Raw genomic sequence first — 16,177 nt, forward strand, 5'->3', positions numbered from 1 at the left:
AAGACAAAAGGGAGGAACGAGATACTGTCACAGTGAGGGGAAAAAGCGCACCCAGGAGCCGGAGACAAACGAGCAGGCACGACACGTACATGGAGACGAGGCAGCCGCAAATGTTGAGGAAGTCGCAGCGGGGACAGAAAAAGCAGGCACGTAACCACAAATGAGTGACAAACAACAACTGCACACGCAAGGAGGGAATGAGGAAGTGATTGAGGGATGAGACACACTTCTCTTCTCTCCTGCCAGCCAATTCCAGGAATAATTTCCTGGTCTTAATTAGTAAGGGAGATGGTGAAATGAGGAGTCGGTTGTGAGAGTTGATTTCCATAAAGATTGAGAATGAAATTAGAGGAGATTAAAGCAAACTGCTTGGGGAATGAACAGACAACACTCACACACATTCACACACAGTGCTAAGCCAGCAGCCTATGACAGACACGATTTTGCGAGTTTGTAAGCAATACGGGATGTGTGTTTGAGTGTATGCTTTAAAGAGAGGATGTGACATTGTGTTGCCGACACAAGGAGACCATGAATTCATGTCAATGGAAGGTGTGTGTTTTTTTATGCTTGCGTGCAAATATGTGCCCGAGGGAAATATGTGCACAGGAGAGGAGGGACAGCTGTGTCCTATCAATTCACTGACCCCACTTCACTCCCCGAACTGCAGATAACGCTACCCAGGCTTCATAAATATAACAAAAGCAAATCATGAATTCACTAAACAACGTGGAACAACAGGGTTGAAAAGTACAGAGGGCAACCTTGTAAAGTGTTCTTCAGCGTGAACTCTCCAAAAATACACAATGAAGCAGTGTAAGCATCTATTCAAAAAATGACCTTTTTGTTGCATAAACTCCCCTCTTCCCTCTCGGCGTCCTCGCCTCCCTCCCCGCGTCTCTGCTCTGCCTAAAAACTTCTTCCACTGGCCCAAACTGTTATTATGTTTGTGGTTAGCTTGTTGCCTCAGGCACCTCTGCATAAGCACATTTCAGAGCAATTATCCAAAATGGGTGTCTCCGCCTGCACGCTACCCATGCCAAATCATAACGGTTTCCCCTGGTGGAGCTGCTCAAGCAATAAAGAGCAATGTGAGATGCTTTGGAAGAAAATAGCAAGAAAAGTACTCTCCTTTAGTCTCAGAGAGGATAATTTGGACATCCAATTTCCTCCACAGTGGCACGCAATGGAAACAGATCAGACCTCTGGTTTAGAAAAAATCTGAATCACTTAAGTGATAAAGCACACAAGGGGGAAAGATAATATTTAAGAAACATTACAAGAGGAAATGTAAAGGGAATGGTAATTAAATGCATTTTTGATGATAAGTTTTAACAACAAGACATTTCCTGCTGTATATTAGAATAATGAGGGGGTTGTGTTACGTTCTGGATGTCATGACACAAAACTCATTAAATGGTTTGCCTTTGTAGAGACTTACTGAGTCACTTTATTATCTGCTACATATAATATTTAGTTTGATAACCATTCAACCTGTGCTCATCTGACAGGTGTTAAAGAGGTCATTTTATAATAACTGTCAGGTTCATACTTTTATTTGCGGGTCCTAGTGGAACAGGTTTAAATAGTTTCATTATCAAAAAAACACATTACTTTGGTGCAACACTGCAGCATCCCTTTTCACACTGTGTCTTGAACGCTCCGTTTTAGTTACAGAGTGAGACATCTCGCCTCGGTTCAATCTTTGGTGAGAGTACCACGTTCGCATTACTTAATGGGGAAGATGTAGCCAGTCAGAGGCAGAGTAGGGCGGGTCATGCCGAGCAAGGTAGTGTGATCTAAAATAACGCCACTACACATCATTAGCAACTGTATCTCCTGTATATATTCCATGATAAATATATCATATTTAACGGCTGTTACATAATGATGCACATAAGTTACAGAAGTATAAATTCGACTTTTTCACTTTGCAGACCATTTACATGCACAAACATGCTACATAACACAATAAAGGAAAGGCAAAGACCCACAATGTATAATCTGACCTTAAAATGGCTTTCATGGAATAGCGTGTTAATGCAAAATCACTGAAAAATCTTGACGTCAATATGTCCTAGGGCTGTAGTATATTAAGTGCTCGTGCTGTTGCAGTCTATGGTTGGGTACCTCCTCAGTATTTGCGCACTCATACGTCAACTTCAGACGAAGAAGTAAAGGCAGCCTGTGACCTTTACTGCCGTTATAGGAAGTCATTTCCTCTAAGTGACTTTAGACTTTCCACTCAGACCAGTTCTTTCCCTGAACTCTCCACCCTGTCATTTCAACACTTCACAACCTGTGATCAGCCGGAAACATCAGACAAGGTCTTTCGAGCCGCAGTCAAACTTGAACAAGTAAACAACTCCGTTCGCTGACATAGCATCAGCACTTCCTCCGGATCCAGTTCTTTTTTTTTTCTCTTTTATTTTAAATGGCTCAAGGGCCTGACAAGGATCTTCTGCAAGACGACAAGAAGTGGCATGTTTTTAAAAATGACACACTTCACTTTAGATCCTCAAAACAAATGATAGTTTAAAAACAAACATATACATCTATATCAACACAATTTGTGCATATACACCATCTCACACTCAGACTTTGGAAAGTGACAAGTGACTGTAGCTTTGTGTCAGTAAATCAACACTGTGGCTTACCACTTTAACACTTAAAGAGTACGCTGGAGCATTCCTTGACATCTGGGAAAAAGCTTAGTGGCTTAAAGTGAGGGTGAGACATCATGACCACACATCCACATCCACACACACACACACACACACACACACACCACGGTTCTCCCTACAAAAATATTTATTCAGTGTTTGTGTACATCATCGAGTCTCTCTAAAAGCCAGAAACCGAGATGATGATCGCGATGATGTCATCCAGGCAGAAAGACTGAAAAAGTGTTCCACTGACGGTGTTTGTCAGAGTGTGGAGAGATAAACGGCGTGTATACTTTACTTGATTTGAATATATTATATTTTGTCTTTTCATGCAAAAAAAGGTCAAACATCATCGGGCCTGTGGTTGGTTTCTGGGGCAGTCTGTGCACCACCGAGCAACTTTAATACCAGAAATATTGGCTGACACGCTGCAGTTGTTTTCCAGCTGCTTGATTACAAATGACTGCCTCTGCTGTTGAGATCTGCGTGCGGGTCTGAACCGAAATGAGTGTAGAAAGAGTTTGGTTGCAATCAATGCTCAGAATCCAAGACAAGAAAATCCCTGTCGAGCCTTGTTTTCCTTGGTCCAATTCATCCATGATTGAAGGAAAATGTAAACACATGCAGCTGAGACATTTGCATCATAAACAAAACAGCAGAAAATTCACCAGCGCACATTTTTCCAGTTGACACAAGGAGCTGCCGGAGTCTCAGCGTCCCCGAGTGTCTGGACTCCTGATTGCTATGCGCACACATGTCTCAGTGGAAGGTGGCAGAACAAATTGCCATCATCTCTAATTTGTGTGTGTCTGGCTGTTTGTATGTGCACGTTTGTGTGTTTTTGTGTGAGCTTCTGTATGTGTGTGTGTGTGACCTTGACATATTGCTAATCCCTTGAAGGAGAAAGACTTGACCTGAAAGCTGCTGGGCCAGAGAGCATGACTGACGCTGCGTGAACATTTGTGCCTGTGTGTGTGTTTTTGTGTACGGGCCTGCAATGCTGTGCATGAGCAAGTGTGACAATTTGTGTGTGTGTGTGTGTGTGTGTGTGTTCATCTAACCTGCTTTATAAACTTGAATTAAGCTGCCTGCACAAGCCATAACTCTGCTTAAGTGCCCTGCTCCAAAAGCCCAACAAATCTCTCAGAGATTTAATATATCTGATTGTGTGTTTGACACTTTTACAGCCTCGACACTGATTGCCATCATCCAGCTACAAACTGCGTATTCAGTTAATGCCTCGAAGTGTTAATTGTACAGCTATTTAAACAGCCTGAAGATGCTGGAGAATGAGAAAGATGGAGGCAAAAAAAAAAAAGCATTATTAACAGAAGGAAACAATAAGCACATGGCGGGCAAAGAGGGGACAATGAGAAAAAAAGGGGAATAAGAAAATGAGTGGGAAGAGGAGATGGGAATGCAGGAGAGAAATGCTGAATTGCCATTGCATGGTGCGCTTGAAAACACACTTTGCTCAGCAAGCTCGAGCTGCCAGGAAGCATTTTAATCACAACAGTGGATCCAAATAGGAGTCGAAAGCGGGGTAGGTCAGGGGGTTGGGTCGATTTGAAGTAAAAGGTTATCGCAAGAGGGGGCTGAGTGTAATCAGATCTGGTTAAGGGAAAAATCACTGTTGTAACAGAGAGAGAGAGAGTGAAGGACAGAGGGACGGGCAAAGTCAGGGGGGAAATACATACTATACAGAAAAAAAGAAAGGTAGAAAGGAGAGCGATGTTAAGAGAAATAGGGAGAAAGTAAAGTGAAAGCGAGGCAGGGTTCGTATCATCTTCCGCCTCCTGGTATCTATCGGCCCTTCAAGCCTTCTAAGAGGCATCCTCCATCACCATCCCTCCTGCTAACCTCCAGCAGAGGGCTTACGTGTGTGAAATACTCTATGCCCTGTGTGAAGAAGTTGATTGAAAAAGGGGGGGAAACAAGAAAATAGGCAGCATGCTGGCTTGCTTTTGATACAGTGCAGAACTCAGGTGAGAGGTTTACACAATGTCTTGTTTTAGCATCTCTGCACTGGCTACGTGCGCGTTTTAGATCCGATTTCAAAAGTTTGATGATTGCTTTTAAAGCACGCTTGGCAGTGTTGTAGTCAAGAACCAAGAAAAAGACCAGAGTGTATCTAGATCAGGAAAAGACCAAGACTTTGACAGCTTGAGACTAAGTCAAGACCAAGACCCGAGTGTTTCTAGATTGAGACAAGACCAAGACTTTGAGTATAAATGCAGACGATTATGATACACGACCTTCTTGAGGCATAAATGGATCTTGAGTACTACAACTCAAACACTTTGGACTGGCTCCTGATTATATAACTAATTTACTAACCCCTCACGAGCCTGAAAGCAACCTGAGATCCTCTGGCAGAGGTCTGTTCGTAATTTCTTGGTCAAGGCTGAAAACCAGAGAACGAGCCTTCGGAGTCGGGGCCCTCCGACTCACAACATGCCAGAGGAGATCAGGCTAGATATTTTTAGAGCTTATTCCTTTTAAATCGCTCTTAAAAACTTACTTCAAAATGAGTTCATATTATTATTCATCTGTGGTTTCTATGTCTTTGTAAAGTACTCAAACCTGTTTTTGAAAAGTGCTTCAAAAACTGAATCAAAGATAAATGATTTTTTGAAACCGGGCAGGTCCAAATGATGCAACTATGAGCAGATACAGAACCAATTTAGCTTCTCAGTGATGCAAAGTAATTTCGGCGACATGTTATTATAAGCAGTGTCAGGAGAAGTCGAGGACTTCTGATGCATTAACGAAACAGATCAGGCAGACGAAAAGAAAGAAACAAGAAAGTTAGTGAAACAGAAACACACATTAACTCTCTCTCACACGTGTCTACACTCATGCATTATGCTCCTACACCAGCTACCTGGTTGAGAAGGTGAGCCACTGAACAATGGCGTCTTCAGTGCTGTGCGTGCGTTTCTGCGCCGCTCCTGCCTGAATTCACGTGTTTACCTCGGAGAGCCGCAGAGGCCCGCGTACCTACATCTGTCTCTCAGCGTGCGTCGGCCCGGACGTAAGCCAAAAACAGCACATTACCCGGCTTTCATTGCACCCCGAGGAGGGCCTGTTCCGTTCGAGAATGTTATTAGCGGAGCTTAGGAGGATATTTCTGACTGTGTCACTAACTCTCTGCTGACAGACGGATGAGAAAACATCCCCACAAACAAAGGCAGCGCAGAGAGCCAGCGATGCTCCGCTCTAAATGTGAATGCTCTTTAAAGCTCACAAGCCAAAACGTATTGAGAAATACGTTGCAATTGTCCCGCAACACATATCTAAGCATATGAAATTGTATTGCATCTTACAGAAGCTTGTGCAGCATAGAGGGACAACTGACAATTAAATGTTCCTGCCTACATCACTCTATTTGTATGTTCACATCAGATCTGCTAATCAATGTTTTAGAGTTATGTAAACTTTGGATGCAGAAATAAGAGGACGTTAAAAACAGCGATCAATAACTATCATATCACCCACAACATCTCCACTATTAATGTAATGTAAGTCGGGGTTTCCTGATCTTTTTTTATCTTCATCTTTGCCAATGTCTTTTACGAAGATTATGCCTGTACTTCTGTTAGCTTCCTTTCTAAATCCAAATAAATTCATTCAAAACACACACACACACGCGTAAGTCAGTGCGCGCATAAATAACTGAAGCAGCCACGCAACAGTGAGAATGTGAGACATGTTTACAGCCAAATAAAATAACCCGAATAAGATTCAAGGGTCAACATGACGGATGTCCTCCGGCAGCGCCGATATGACCAACCTGGGGAACCTGGATTTTCCAGCGTGCGTGTCTGCTAGAGTGATACAGTCTGTTAAAGCACTACATTTGAGGAAGTGTGCAGTTTGTCTGCTCAATGGACTCCTTCAAAGCCCCCAGTCGTCCTTTTGAGAGTTCACTCAAGCGGAGCCGCACTGTCGGTACAAGCCAGGTAAAACGAGGAGGGCTGGGGTCGATTTTGTTATTGGTCTTTCTTTTTCTTGCTTGACCTTTCTGTCACCCGAGCACTCAGAGAAGTCCCGGTTGTCTTACTGTGTATGGCTGAATTGACCAGAGCAATGACGCTTGGAAAAGTAATATTGGGGGGGGGTCCAACTCTCAGGCCAGTCGAAGGGAACCTTGAAGGAACAATCCGCTCTGTTGTACGAGGCACATAACCTTCTTTTTAGGGTGATTCCTAGCAAACGTCTCCGCACGGTTGCTGCAGCCATCAAGTGCCGAACGTTCACAGCATGAGTCAACCTTTTTCCTTCAGTCTTGAAATGATTTCCCCATGTGATCAGCGCGTATGCACACTGTCACACTGTACCGCTGTCTGCTAGAGTGATATGGAGTCGGGTTTAGTCTGGCCTGTGTTCTCTCTGTGACCTTATAGTCAGACTCCCAGTTGTCATATTAAATTCTTCACCAGACCATAACAGGAAGCTGCTGATGGCAGACTGAAGTTACTATGCTGTGTGTCCCCACCATGTTTCATTTGGTGTGAAAACAATTTTGAAGGTTTCTACCCCCACCCCAAAAAAAACTCCAGGCTTTTTTCCAATAAGTCGAGCGTTTCTAGCTAAAGTTTCAGATCTCCTGACAGTAACGCACCTTGAAACATCAAAGGAAAAAAAGCCAAAGAGACAGTCAAGGTTATAATCCTTTATTTTCGTGAAATACTTTGTTTTTCATTCGATGGTCCGGCTTTTTTTATTTATACTCCTTGAAAACACTGTGTGATTATGAAGAAAAATAGGGAGTTTTCGCTGGGTCAAGAACAGAAGCGTTTCTATTATTGAAAAAAAAAAAGGTGCTCTTCAAGGGTAGGGTCGATAATCAAGTGAAAGTGTGGTATTGGCTGGCAGTCTGAAAGGAATCCAAGGCGCTCCGATAATAATTCATAAAAATCCTTTATTAAATCATTGAGTGAGTAACGTGACTCAGACGGTCTTCTCAGGATACACCGTGTACCATGGAGACGGTGGTCTTCCATTATAATGGTTTACTCACACTCTCTGTGAACCTCCCTCTATAACCGTTAGCGTCGGGGTCCGCCATTCCCGCATGGAAAATTAAGCTGCCTACCTGCGCACGAGGAATCCACAGGAAAAACAAAGCCTTCACGTGTGTTCAGCGTGAGCGTTTCCTATTCCATTTTATTTATATCGGCCTCATTGTTAACTCTCCTGATGCCGTTTTAGAGGTTATTAATTTACTGCTGCTGCTTCAAGCCCAACACGTCCTACTGACGCTGGGTCAAATTAAAAGCATTTCAAACTGGTGCAGGGTGGATTTTATTATGAAGCTGCAACAAGAAACACGACCTGTCTGTTGGATGTGAGCGCTGACAGCGATTTAAAAACAATCGGCAGAGCAAGACGGCTGGACAGTATTAAATAATGATAACGATAACTGTGTGTGTTCTGTATGTTCTCATGTACTGTAACGCATAACGCCTGCACATGAGTAATCGCATCTCTGTGGGTAAAACGCTGATGATCTCGCACACATCCCTTCACAGTGTGCTCACGCATGTGTTAACAGCGTCTTCCAGTCTATACAGCTCTGCTCAGGGTCGTGTACTCACATGCGATGCGGACGTGGGCCTTGCGGCTCTTGGTGGTTCCGGCGGAGCTCCAGGCCACGCACTGACACCAGTAATCTTCGGGTCCAAACAGCTCCTCCACCTGCTGTCGCGTGATCTCTATACTGGCTTCTCTCACCACCAGACCTGCAGGCAAGAAGGGAAAACCACTGTTGAGTCATTCACAACATCAGTCGAGGTTTCAGATTCAAAGCCAAAGAAGATTCCTGCAAAAAAAAAAAAACGGTGAATGAGTCACAAGTTCCGGCTTCTCCGCCAGCAACTGATACTAAAGCTTCTACTCTGGCGATACGGCTTTCATGTTAGCTTAAGAAGCAAGTGTCAAAGCGGGGCACAGTAAATATCCCAGCAAGTAAACAGAAGAGGGGATAATCATACAATATCTGCTCCGATTTACAAACCCGGGGTCATTTTACTGAGTAAATCCGCTCTGGATTTAATGTAAACTTTGTGAGATTGTTGCTTTTGCTCTTCCACCACTAATCTCGCTCTGCTCTCCGATTCCCTCTTTTCTCTGGTGTTTTGAAAGCAGCTCCATGTGAAGAATAAGTGTGAGGTTTAAATAGCTGCACCCCACTGATAGGACTGCAAGGCAGCAGAGATAGAGGAGGTCTGCGGTGGAAGAAAAGAGTCGGAAATAAGGAGGGATAAACTCCGGATGAAAATATAGGACACGTAGAAGGACAAGCGGAACTCGGGTTTCACAAGCGGGGGAAATAAAGAGACACTGAGAAAATTGTGACAATGATTTTGAAAAGGAAGGGGACCGATGAAGGGGAAAGAGGTGAAGGGAGAAAAAAAACGAGGAGAGAGAGAGAGAGAGGAGAGAAAAGGTAGATTGGTAGAAGTAATTGAGAGGAACATGACAGAGGCACAGTGAGAGGAAGAGAGAGGGTGACAGAACGAGAGGTGTGAGAGGGCAATGAAATGTGAAACGGAAAGGAAAAGGGAAGGAGATAAAAATGGGTTTTTAGGTAAGAGTAAGCGGGGACTCGGGAGTGGACGGGCAAAACGCTCTGTGCGGTTTATTTCAGGTTCAGCTGTGTTACAGAGACCCTAGCAACAATCTCAACGGGGCTCCACAAATATGACTTGGGCCCATTACTCACGGAGACTCTCGGTAAGTTTCTTGCCACTGGAGAAATTGAGAGACAGTTACAATAAGCATGCCCGCATAAAAGCAAGGGTGACCGAGAGGAAAGGCAAAAAAGTTTAAAAAAAAAAAAAAAAAATCCAGCTAGCGGAGAAACCCACGAGGGCAAAGAGTAAGAAAGGTAACAAAAGCTTTCTCGGTAGCGAGATGGAAGATGTGGAGACATGGCTTTTGAGTCAGAAAAAAAAAAAAAAATCAAGATTGATAAGAAGGGACGTGGAGATGGAAGAGATGGAAAGTAAAAGGGGGAACTTATGGGAAATTCAAAGAGAAATAATGGCACAGAAGGCAAGGAGGAAAGTCAGGTAAGAAAGTTTTGCGAAGGTACTGCCGGCACAACAGGGGACAAAAAGCCAGTGACAGGGGAGAGAGGGCTGTGAGGGCAAAGAGCAAAGAGTGTATAAAAAATAATGTGAATACTGGCGCTCGAGCAAAGGAGCAAACAAGGGAGACTGTTATGGCTCCATAGCTTAAAATGAAAGAGCAAGGGGACACAGCCAGGGAGGTAGAGGCTAAGAAAATGGCAGCTAAAGAGGCAATTATAACCAGCAAGCAACCCATGACTAAAGCTGCAAACCAGCAGACAGGCAGTCGCAATGAGCAAAGAAAAAAACAAAAAAAACACACACAGCGTGAAGAAGAAGAGGACAAAAGGGATAGGAAGGAGGCGGAGGCCAGTGAGCGTGCTACAGTGGAAGTAATGAGGAAGGTAAGGCAATTAAAATGAACGGTTCAAATGAGCCAGACAGCTAGTTATGGCCAATGGCCTCAGACGGATGCAAAGAAAGCATATGGAATGGCACATAAATGGGACCATTGGACTCGGCACACAGGACGAGGCGGGGAGCGAGCTTGTGTTGGGGACAAATACAGGAAGAACACTACGCACATTTACAGCAGCGTGTACGTATCGGTCAATAAAGCAGAGGATGAAGAGCGTTAGCATGACGCTATTACTGAACGACTGGAGCACTAGAATACATTTAAGCGTTTTCTGTGCGATATCATGAGTAATGTTTGTAGCTTTTATATTATTAACCATAAAGACTACGAACACTGGAGTAATAGTGCAGAACAAGGCACATATTCTATTTTCGAAATGTAAATGCACATATTTAGTTGTCACACATTAAAAGTTCAAGAGCTTTTTTTTTACAATTATTATATATTCGGTGAACTTCCATATTTTATTTTCCAAGATTTTCCTGATTAAAACGAGACATTTATGCAGCAAATGGTGAAACAAACAAGAGATATCATATCTCAGCTCTTTTCTACAGAACACAGTCAAAACTGCAGATATCAGTCTGCGCTCACCTGCTCTGCTCTGTTTATTCTCAGAGAATAACACTGCAGCACGAGGGACAGGCAGGTCCTCTGACTGAACGACTTCAGCTGACTTGCATTGCACAGGAGGATAGTTTTATGTGTTACTTATATAACACACCTAGGTAAACATAGTCTGAGCCAACTCCAGTTTTACGAGCGCCCTTAATGCAGAAAATGCAAGTTTGTTTGAGCAACGGTAGCCAAAATATATCTTGACAGGGATGTTTAATCATCTCATTTAGTTGATCATAAATCCAGCTGCCCGGAGTTGATAGTGATTCACTTTTTTCTTCAAGTTTTAGTTTTATACTTAAAAGAGAATACTGGAGGATACTGGGATGGCTCACATAACAAGAGCTGGGGAATAAGGGGGCAGGTGAATGAGAGGTGAACTAGTATGAGCGTTGCAAGATACTGCGTGAAATGAAATGGGGAGATATTAGAGGACAACACAGAGCAAAGGAGGGGGAGGTGGAGTGGGTTACAGAGATATGAGAAAACAAAAAGAAAGAGGGAAAAACAAAAACAAAGAACAGGACGTAGAGAGAGCGAAAACAGAGAACATCATGGCGAGCCGGGCTGGTTTCACAGCGGGGGAAAACAATGATTGCAATGATGAAATGTGTTCAATTTCTCCGAGAGGCTGAAGGCTGAATCCGAAAAAGATCCATCGCTGCTGGCTTTGTGCGGGGAAGGCCGGAATAACAAGGAAAGAGGAGTTGTCAAATGGGTCTTACTTCACCTTCACTGGTCTTAAAAAAACACGGATGAAATTAATAAATGCTTTTTCAACCCTCTGAGATCGAAACACCGGTCGTGTTGTGCAACTATAACAAGAAACACCAGAACCTAACAAACTAATCGTGTTTTCCTCCCATAAAATAAAATATAGTGCATGCTTGTGTAGCTTCAATCAGCCTGAGAACCCAATTATCAATCAGTCACCTGATTACACAGTTCAATACATTCGCAACAAAACAGAGAGCTGGTCAACTAAGTTTCTTTCTGCAGGAGAAACCTGACTTCTTGGCCGCGTCTTCACATAATCTGGGTTCTAAGGGCATTGTGGGGAACATGCAAAGACTTTCTTCAGCGGGGAGCATCACTGTGGGAGCAGGGCAGGCGGGTGTAACCTCATTCCTTCTGGCTATGCATCTCTTCGTGTCCCAGTGCTCCCACCACCCACCTAAAAAGGCCCAAACCAATGACAGTTCAGTGGTAAATATCATGCTCAATGTTCAAAGCTACTGATGCAACATTAATGTTTCTGCCTTTGTGGAGATAAACATTTGTTTACTTGTTGTGTTCACACAACTTTTTCCACCAGTTCCGCACTGTTTACATGAAAATGCCATTTGATGCCAGAAGGGCTGTCACTCACTCCGATGTAACGTTTCATCCGACAATGTCATGTGTGTGTGGGTTTTTTTTTTTTTAACGTCCGCTGGGGACTGAAAGTAAGTGTGGAGAAATCAGAACAGCTAAAGGAATCTGTCAAACTGTTGACGTGTCACAAATCTACTCCGATCTACTTCCTCCGCCAAAACAGAATCTCTCGTTCTCGGTGCAGAAAAAACACGTCAGAAAGAAGCGGAGCCGGAACGCACGCGGAAGATAAAGATAGACGTCGGTGGATCTGTGGAGCTGTGCTGTTGAAACCTGTAAACCCCGAGTCGTTCCCGTTGTTTGCTAATGCAAAGCCAACAAAGCCAGAGTTGCCAGGCAGAAAGCGACTGAATTACCTGAGGCTTAGAAAAGTCCCAGATCACTCAGCGTCTTATTACTTTTTCAGATTCAGAGCTCTGGGTCTTTGTAGAACGACAAGTGCTTCGCATCCGCAAAAAAAACACGACTGTCAGCTGGAGGGGGAGGAAGGTGAGGGGGGGAGGAGAAGTAGATGAAAAATGGACGACAAGTATCAAGACAAGTGGAGACTGTCACAAACAGTTCTATCAATCACAAAAGCCGAGCGCGAGCCCCAGATATCTCTCTTCGTCCTAGACTGTCAAACCTCATAACAAAGTTTACTTGTCAGCGAGGGAGGAAAAGTACAAGAGAGTGAGGACGAGCTTTGTCAAGTATGGACAACAAAAATGAAAAATGAATACAAAAATGCAGATTTAGGCAGATAAACATGAAGCTGTTTGGAATACTTGCCCGCAAATACTTCTGGCTAAATGTGATGAAGAGGGTTTTTTCCAACAGAGTGTAAATTTACAACAGAAAGGTCCTGATAATCACCGACCACTGCGAGATAATTGCGGACTAAAACCGTGAAACACCTGATGTCGCTCGCCTCGGCTCCGGTGTCAGCAGAGTCGCCACGTCCACAAATCCCCGCAATTAACCTACACGGTAAATTACTATCACACCAAACGGGACTCGATGGCTCAAACGGTGCAATTAAGACCCCGATTATGAAAGAAAACACTGCAATTTCGTCTGAATACGCACGGCGCTGCCCTCAGAACAAGTTTGGGGGGAAAGTTTGTTTATGAAAAGGCTCAAACTGTATTTGCCAGAGCTCAAGTGGATGCGATGCGTCATCGGAAGCTTACCGGAGCTGTCATGTTACCAAGTCTGAGGAAGCACACGATGACGGGAAGGTTTCCACCAAAGTGATAAGAAAAACAAAAACACCACGTTTTCCATGAGGGGGTCTTTAATTAACTTGATTTGTTCTTGATTAGAAACGTGTACGAACATGTCCCCGTGTTGTTCAGGACATTATGGCAATACATTTTAATTGTTCATCTTCAACATCGCAGTTGGAGCTGGAGACTCTGGTGTTGTCGAATGCAAGTCCAAAAGGAATCCGCGTCCCGACATTTCCCTTTCTCCATAGCTGTTAAACACTCTCAGTCTGTCGGTACGTTCTGTCTCCTTTTGATATATTTCTTCCTATTTGGCTCTATCCCCCGCTGTGCTTTGACAGAAATACTTGAATAAAGAAAAGAAAAAATAAAAACTGGCGAAAACAGCGTTGATGTAGACAAAAGTGTGAGGTCTTGATTTCTTTGAATCGCATGAACAAGAGACATAAAGAAAAATACATACATAGAGGGGAAAGCTAGCGAGTCGGGGACAGACGTGAGGACGAGAAACAGAAGGGAGTTTGATGCTCGACGGTTTAGAATAGGAAAGATATATCAGGGGGAAGCATTCAAAGGCTTTGTGGTGTTTAAATGTGATCAGTGACAGGTCAAACAGCCTTCAGGGGAAAGAAACCGGGATACAGAAACATCCAACACCAGCTATTATCATTTCATCTGTGCCACAGAGGGAGCCGGTCCGACATGAGATGAAGACATGAGGTCACCATCTGGAAATCCACCGGTCCTGCAACGCATACCACTTCTCTTTCTGTCGGAACAGTTTAGAGTCACTGAATTAATTCTATCATGGTATTTTCACTGTATGTAAATGAGCGAAACACATTAGTTCGGGGTCCTTTGTCGCAAACATCTGCCCCGCTGAAGTGTTTGTGAGCAGCTCGCTGAATGCTTGGCCGGCTCCAGGAGCGTCGGTGTTCGGTCAGTGATCCGGCGCCGCGACCTCCCCGTGGAGGAGCTGCGAGTGAAAACACTATTACCCTGCAGGGCTCAATTCATGCTTTGAAGCCTCGCCACAGACCTCCTACAGGAAACACTGACTACCTGACCGGAGTCACTAATTTCAAAAGCAGCTAATGTGATGAGGGCTGTTTGATGCTTGCTAATGACCACATATTTCATAGAGACAGAGGTCAGCGCGAAAAAAAAAAAGAGATCATAGGGTGAGACAGGTTGTTAAAACATGAAAGTATGATAAAGTTGTGTTTTCCAATTGAGAGTAAGTTGAGTTGTAATGAATAATGTGTTTGCTCCATAATTGCAGGCTGCTCAAAGTTTAATAGATGAGAATGGCATCCGCCGAGAGGTATATTAAGTAATTTTGAGTCTTAATTTCAAGGGTTAGACAGTTTCACGAAAATAAACTCTGGAATGCTTTTTTTTTTTAAAGTTACCCTCGCGACCATGTTTCCAGCAGGCTAACGATCAGTGACACCAGCTGATAAGAGGGACCAAATGATCCAAAGAGGGGAAGAGATGGCTCGTAATTTGCTGATAATATCTCGGAGCAGGTAATGAGAAGGGGAAGAGCTGCTGGTAATATGCAAAGGCGAGGATATTTCATTTCACGTTAGCAAAGGCACCGAGTCCTCCCACATGAAGGAGCTCCTTTACCCTGATTACAGTTGAACACCTATTGGAGATTTGGTTTGACATTTCCACCTCCACGGTTATCAAAAAAAACAAACGAGTAAATATCGAAGTGAGGAAAAGTAGTATAAAGAGGGAAAAGTCGGTATAAGAGGGTATATAAAGTCGGTATATAACAGTTGATCTTTCTTGCTAACGTATAGAAATTATGTCACATTATATAACGGAAGTAACTTTAGGCAACGTAGGTTTGTGGGAGAAGTTACAGTTAATTTAACCCAAACCACAACGTACTCTTCTGGCCTTAAACCTAATCAAAGTGTGACTGCTGCAACAGCCATGTTGCTTTGCGGTATGTGTTGTGTTTGGATACGCAGACAATCAACTTTCTCAGTCCTTCAGGTGTGAGGATGTGTTGGAATATATGTAGCTACTATCTACAATTAAAGCAAGATACAGAGTGTGTCTGCTATATAAAGAAATAATGGTATGCAGGCACATTATTGATCAGCTTTAATAGTAATGGGGGTCGTAAACCTGACAGCTGAGTCGCACATTTTAAAAATGCATGTCACATTTTACATGTTTAATTACTTAAAAGCCCTTAAAAGATCGCATTCATAATACAGAAGAAAGAAAGAAAGTGAAAGACGGAGGCAGAAAAGAGGAAACAGGATGGTAAAAAGTCAAATGGCGGCTGGATGAGAGGCCGCGTGAGAGCGGGAGAGAGCGAGGGTTAACCGAGTCCTTCGACTACAGAGGGAACTCATCCAGGACATCGACAGAACACAGTCACCGGTCTGTAACCAACATCACCACGCATGCAGCAGACTGACTGTGTACACATGGGTGTGTGTGTGTATGTGTGTACACTCTCTTAATGGCTCCCACTCTGACACTGATTGATCATCACAGTCCTTCCTATAGTCCATGTTTGAAAACCTCTCCCGTGTGTGTGTCTGTGTGTGTGTGTGTGTGTGTGTGTGTGAGAATGTAATCATGTGGACGACATTGAGCGTGCAAACCTGTGTCCTCCAGTGGCTCGACAGAGGCAGCGAACCGGGACGCTTCAGGACACAAGAGAAAGAATACTTCAAACAAACAAACGCACACACACACACACACACACACACACACACACAAACAAAAACAGTCACGGAAACAAGAAAACAGGTGAACACAAACACTGCATTTTCAGACACACACACA

General features: G+C 43.6%; 1 protein-coding gene across 3 annotated transcripts in view; it reads right to left on the bottom strand.

The window, feature by feature from the left end:
• LOC115581182 (netrin receptor UNC5C-like) overlaps positions 1-16,177 on the bottom strand; it is a 382,877-nt gene that overhangs the window by 87,239 nt on the left and 279,461 nt on the right. For all 3 annotated transcript variants that reach the window (XM_030416078.1, XM_030416077.1, XM_030416079.1), the window contains one exon: positions 8,267-8,410. In XM_030416078.1, coding sequence (XP_030271938.1) covers positions 8,267-8,410 — 144 coding nt within the window. The remainder of the gene's footprint in view (positions 1-8,266; positions 8,411-16,177) is intronic.

Source organism: Sparus aurata, chromosome 5, assembly GCF_900880675.1.
Source record: "Sparus aurata chromosome 5, fSpaAur1.1, whole genome shotgun sequence".
Taxonomy (NCBI): domain Eukaryota; kingdom Metazoa; phylum Chordata; class Actinopteri; order Spariformes; family Sparidae; genus Sparus; species Sparus aurata.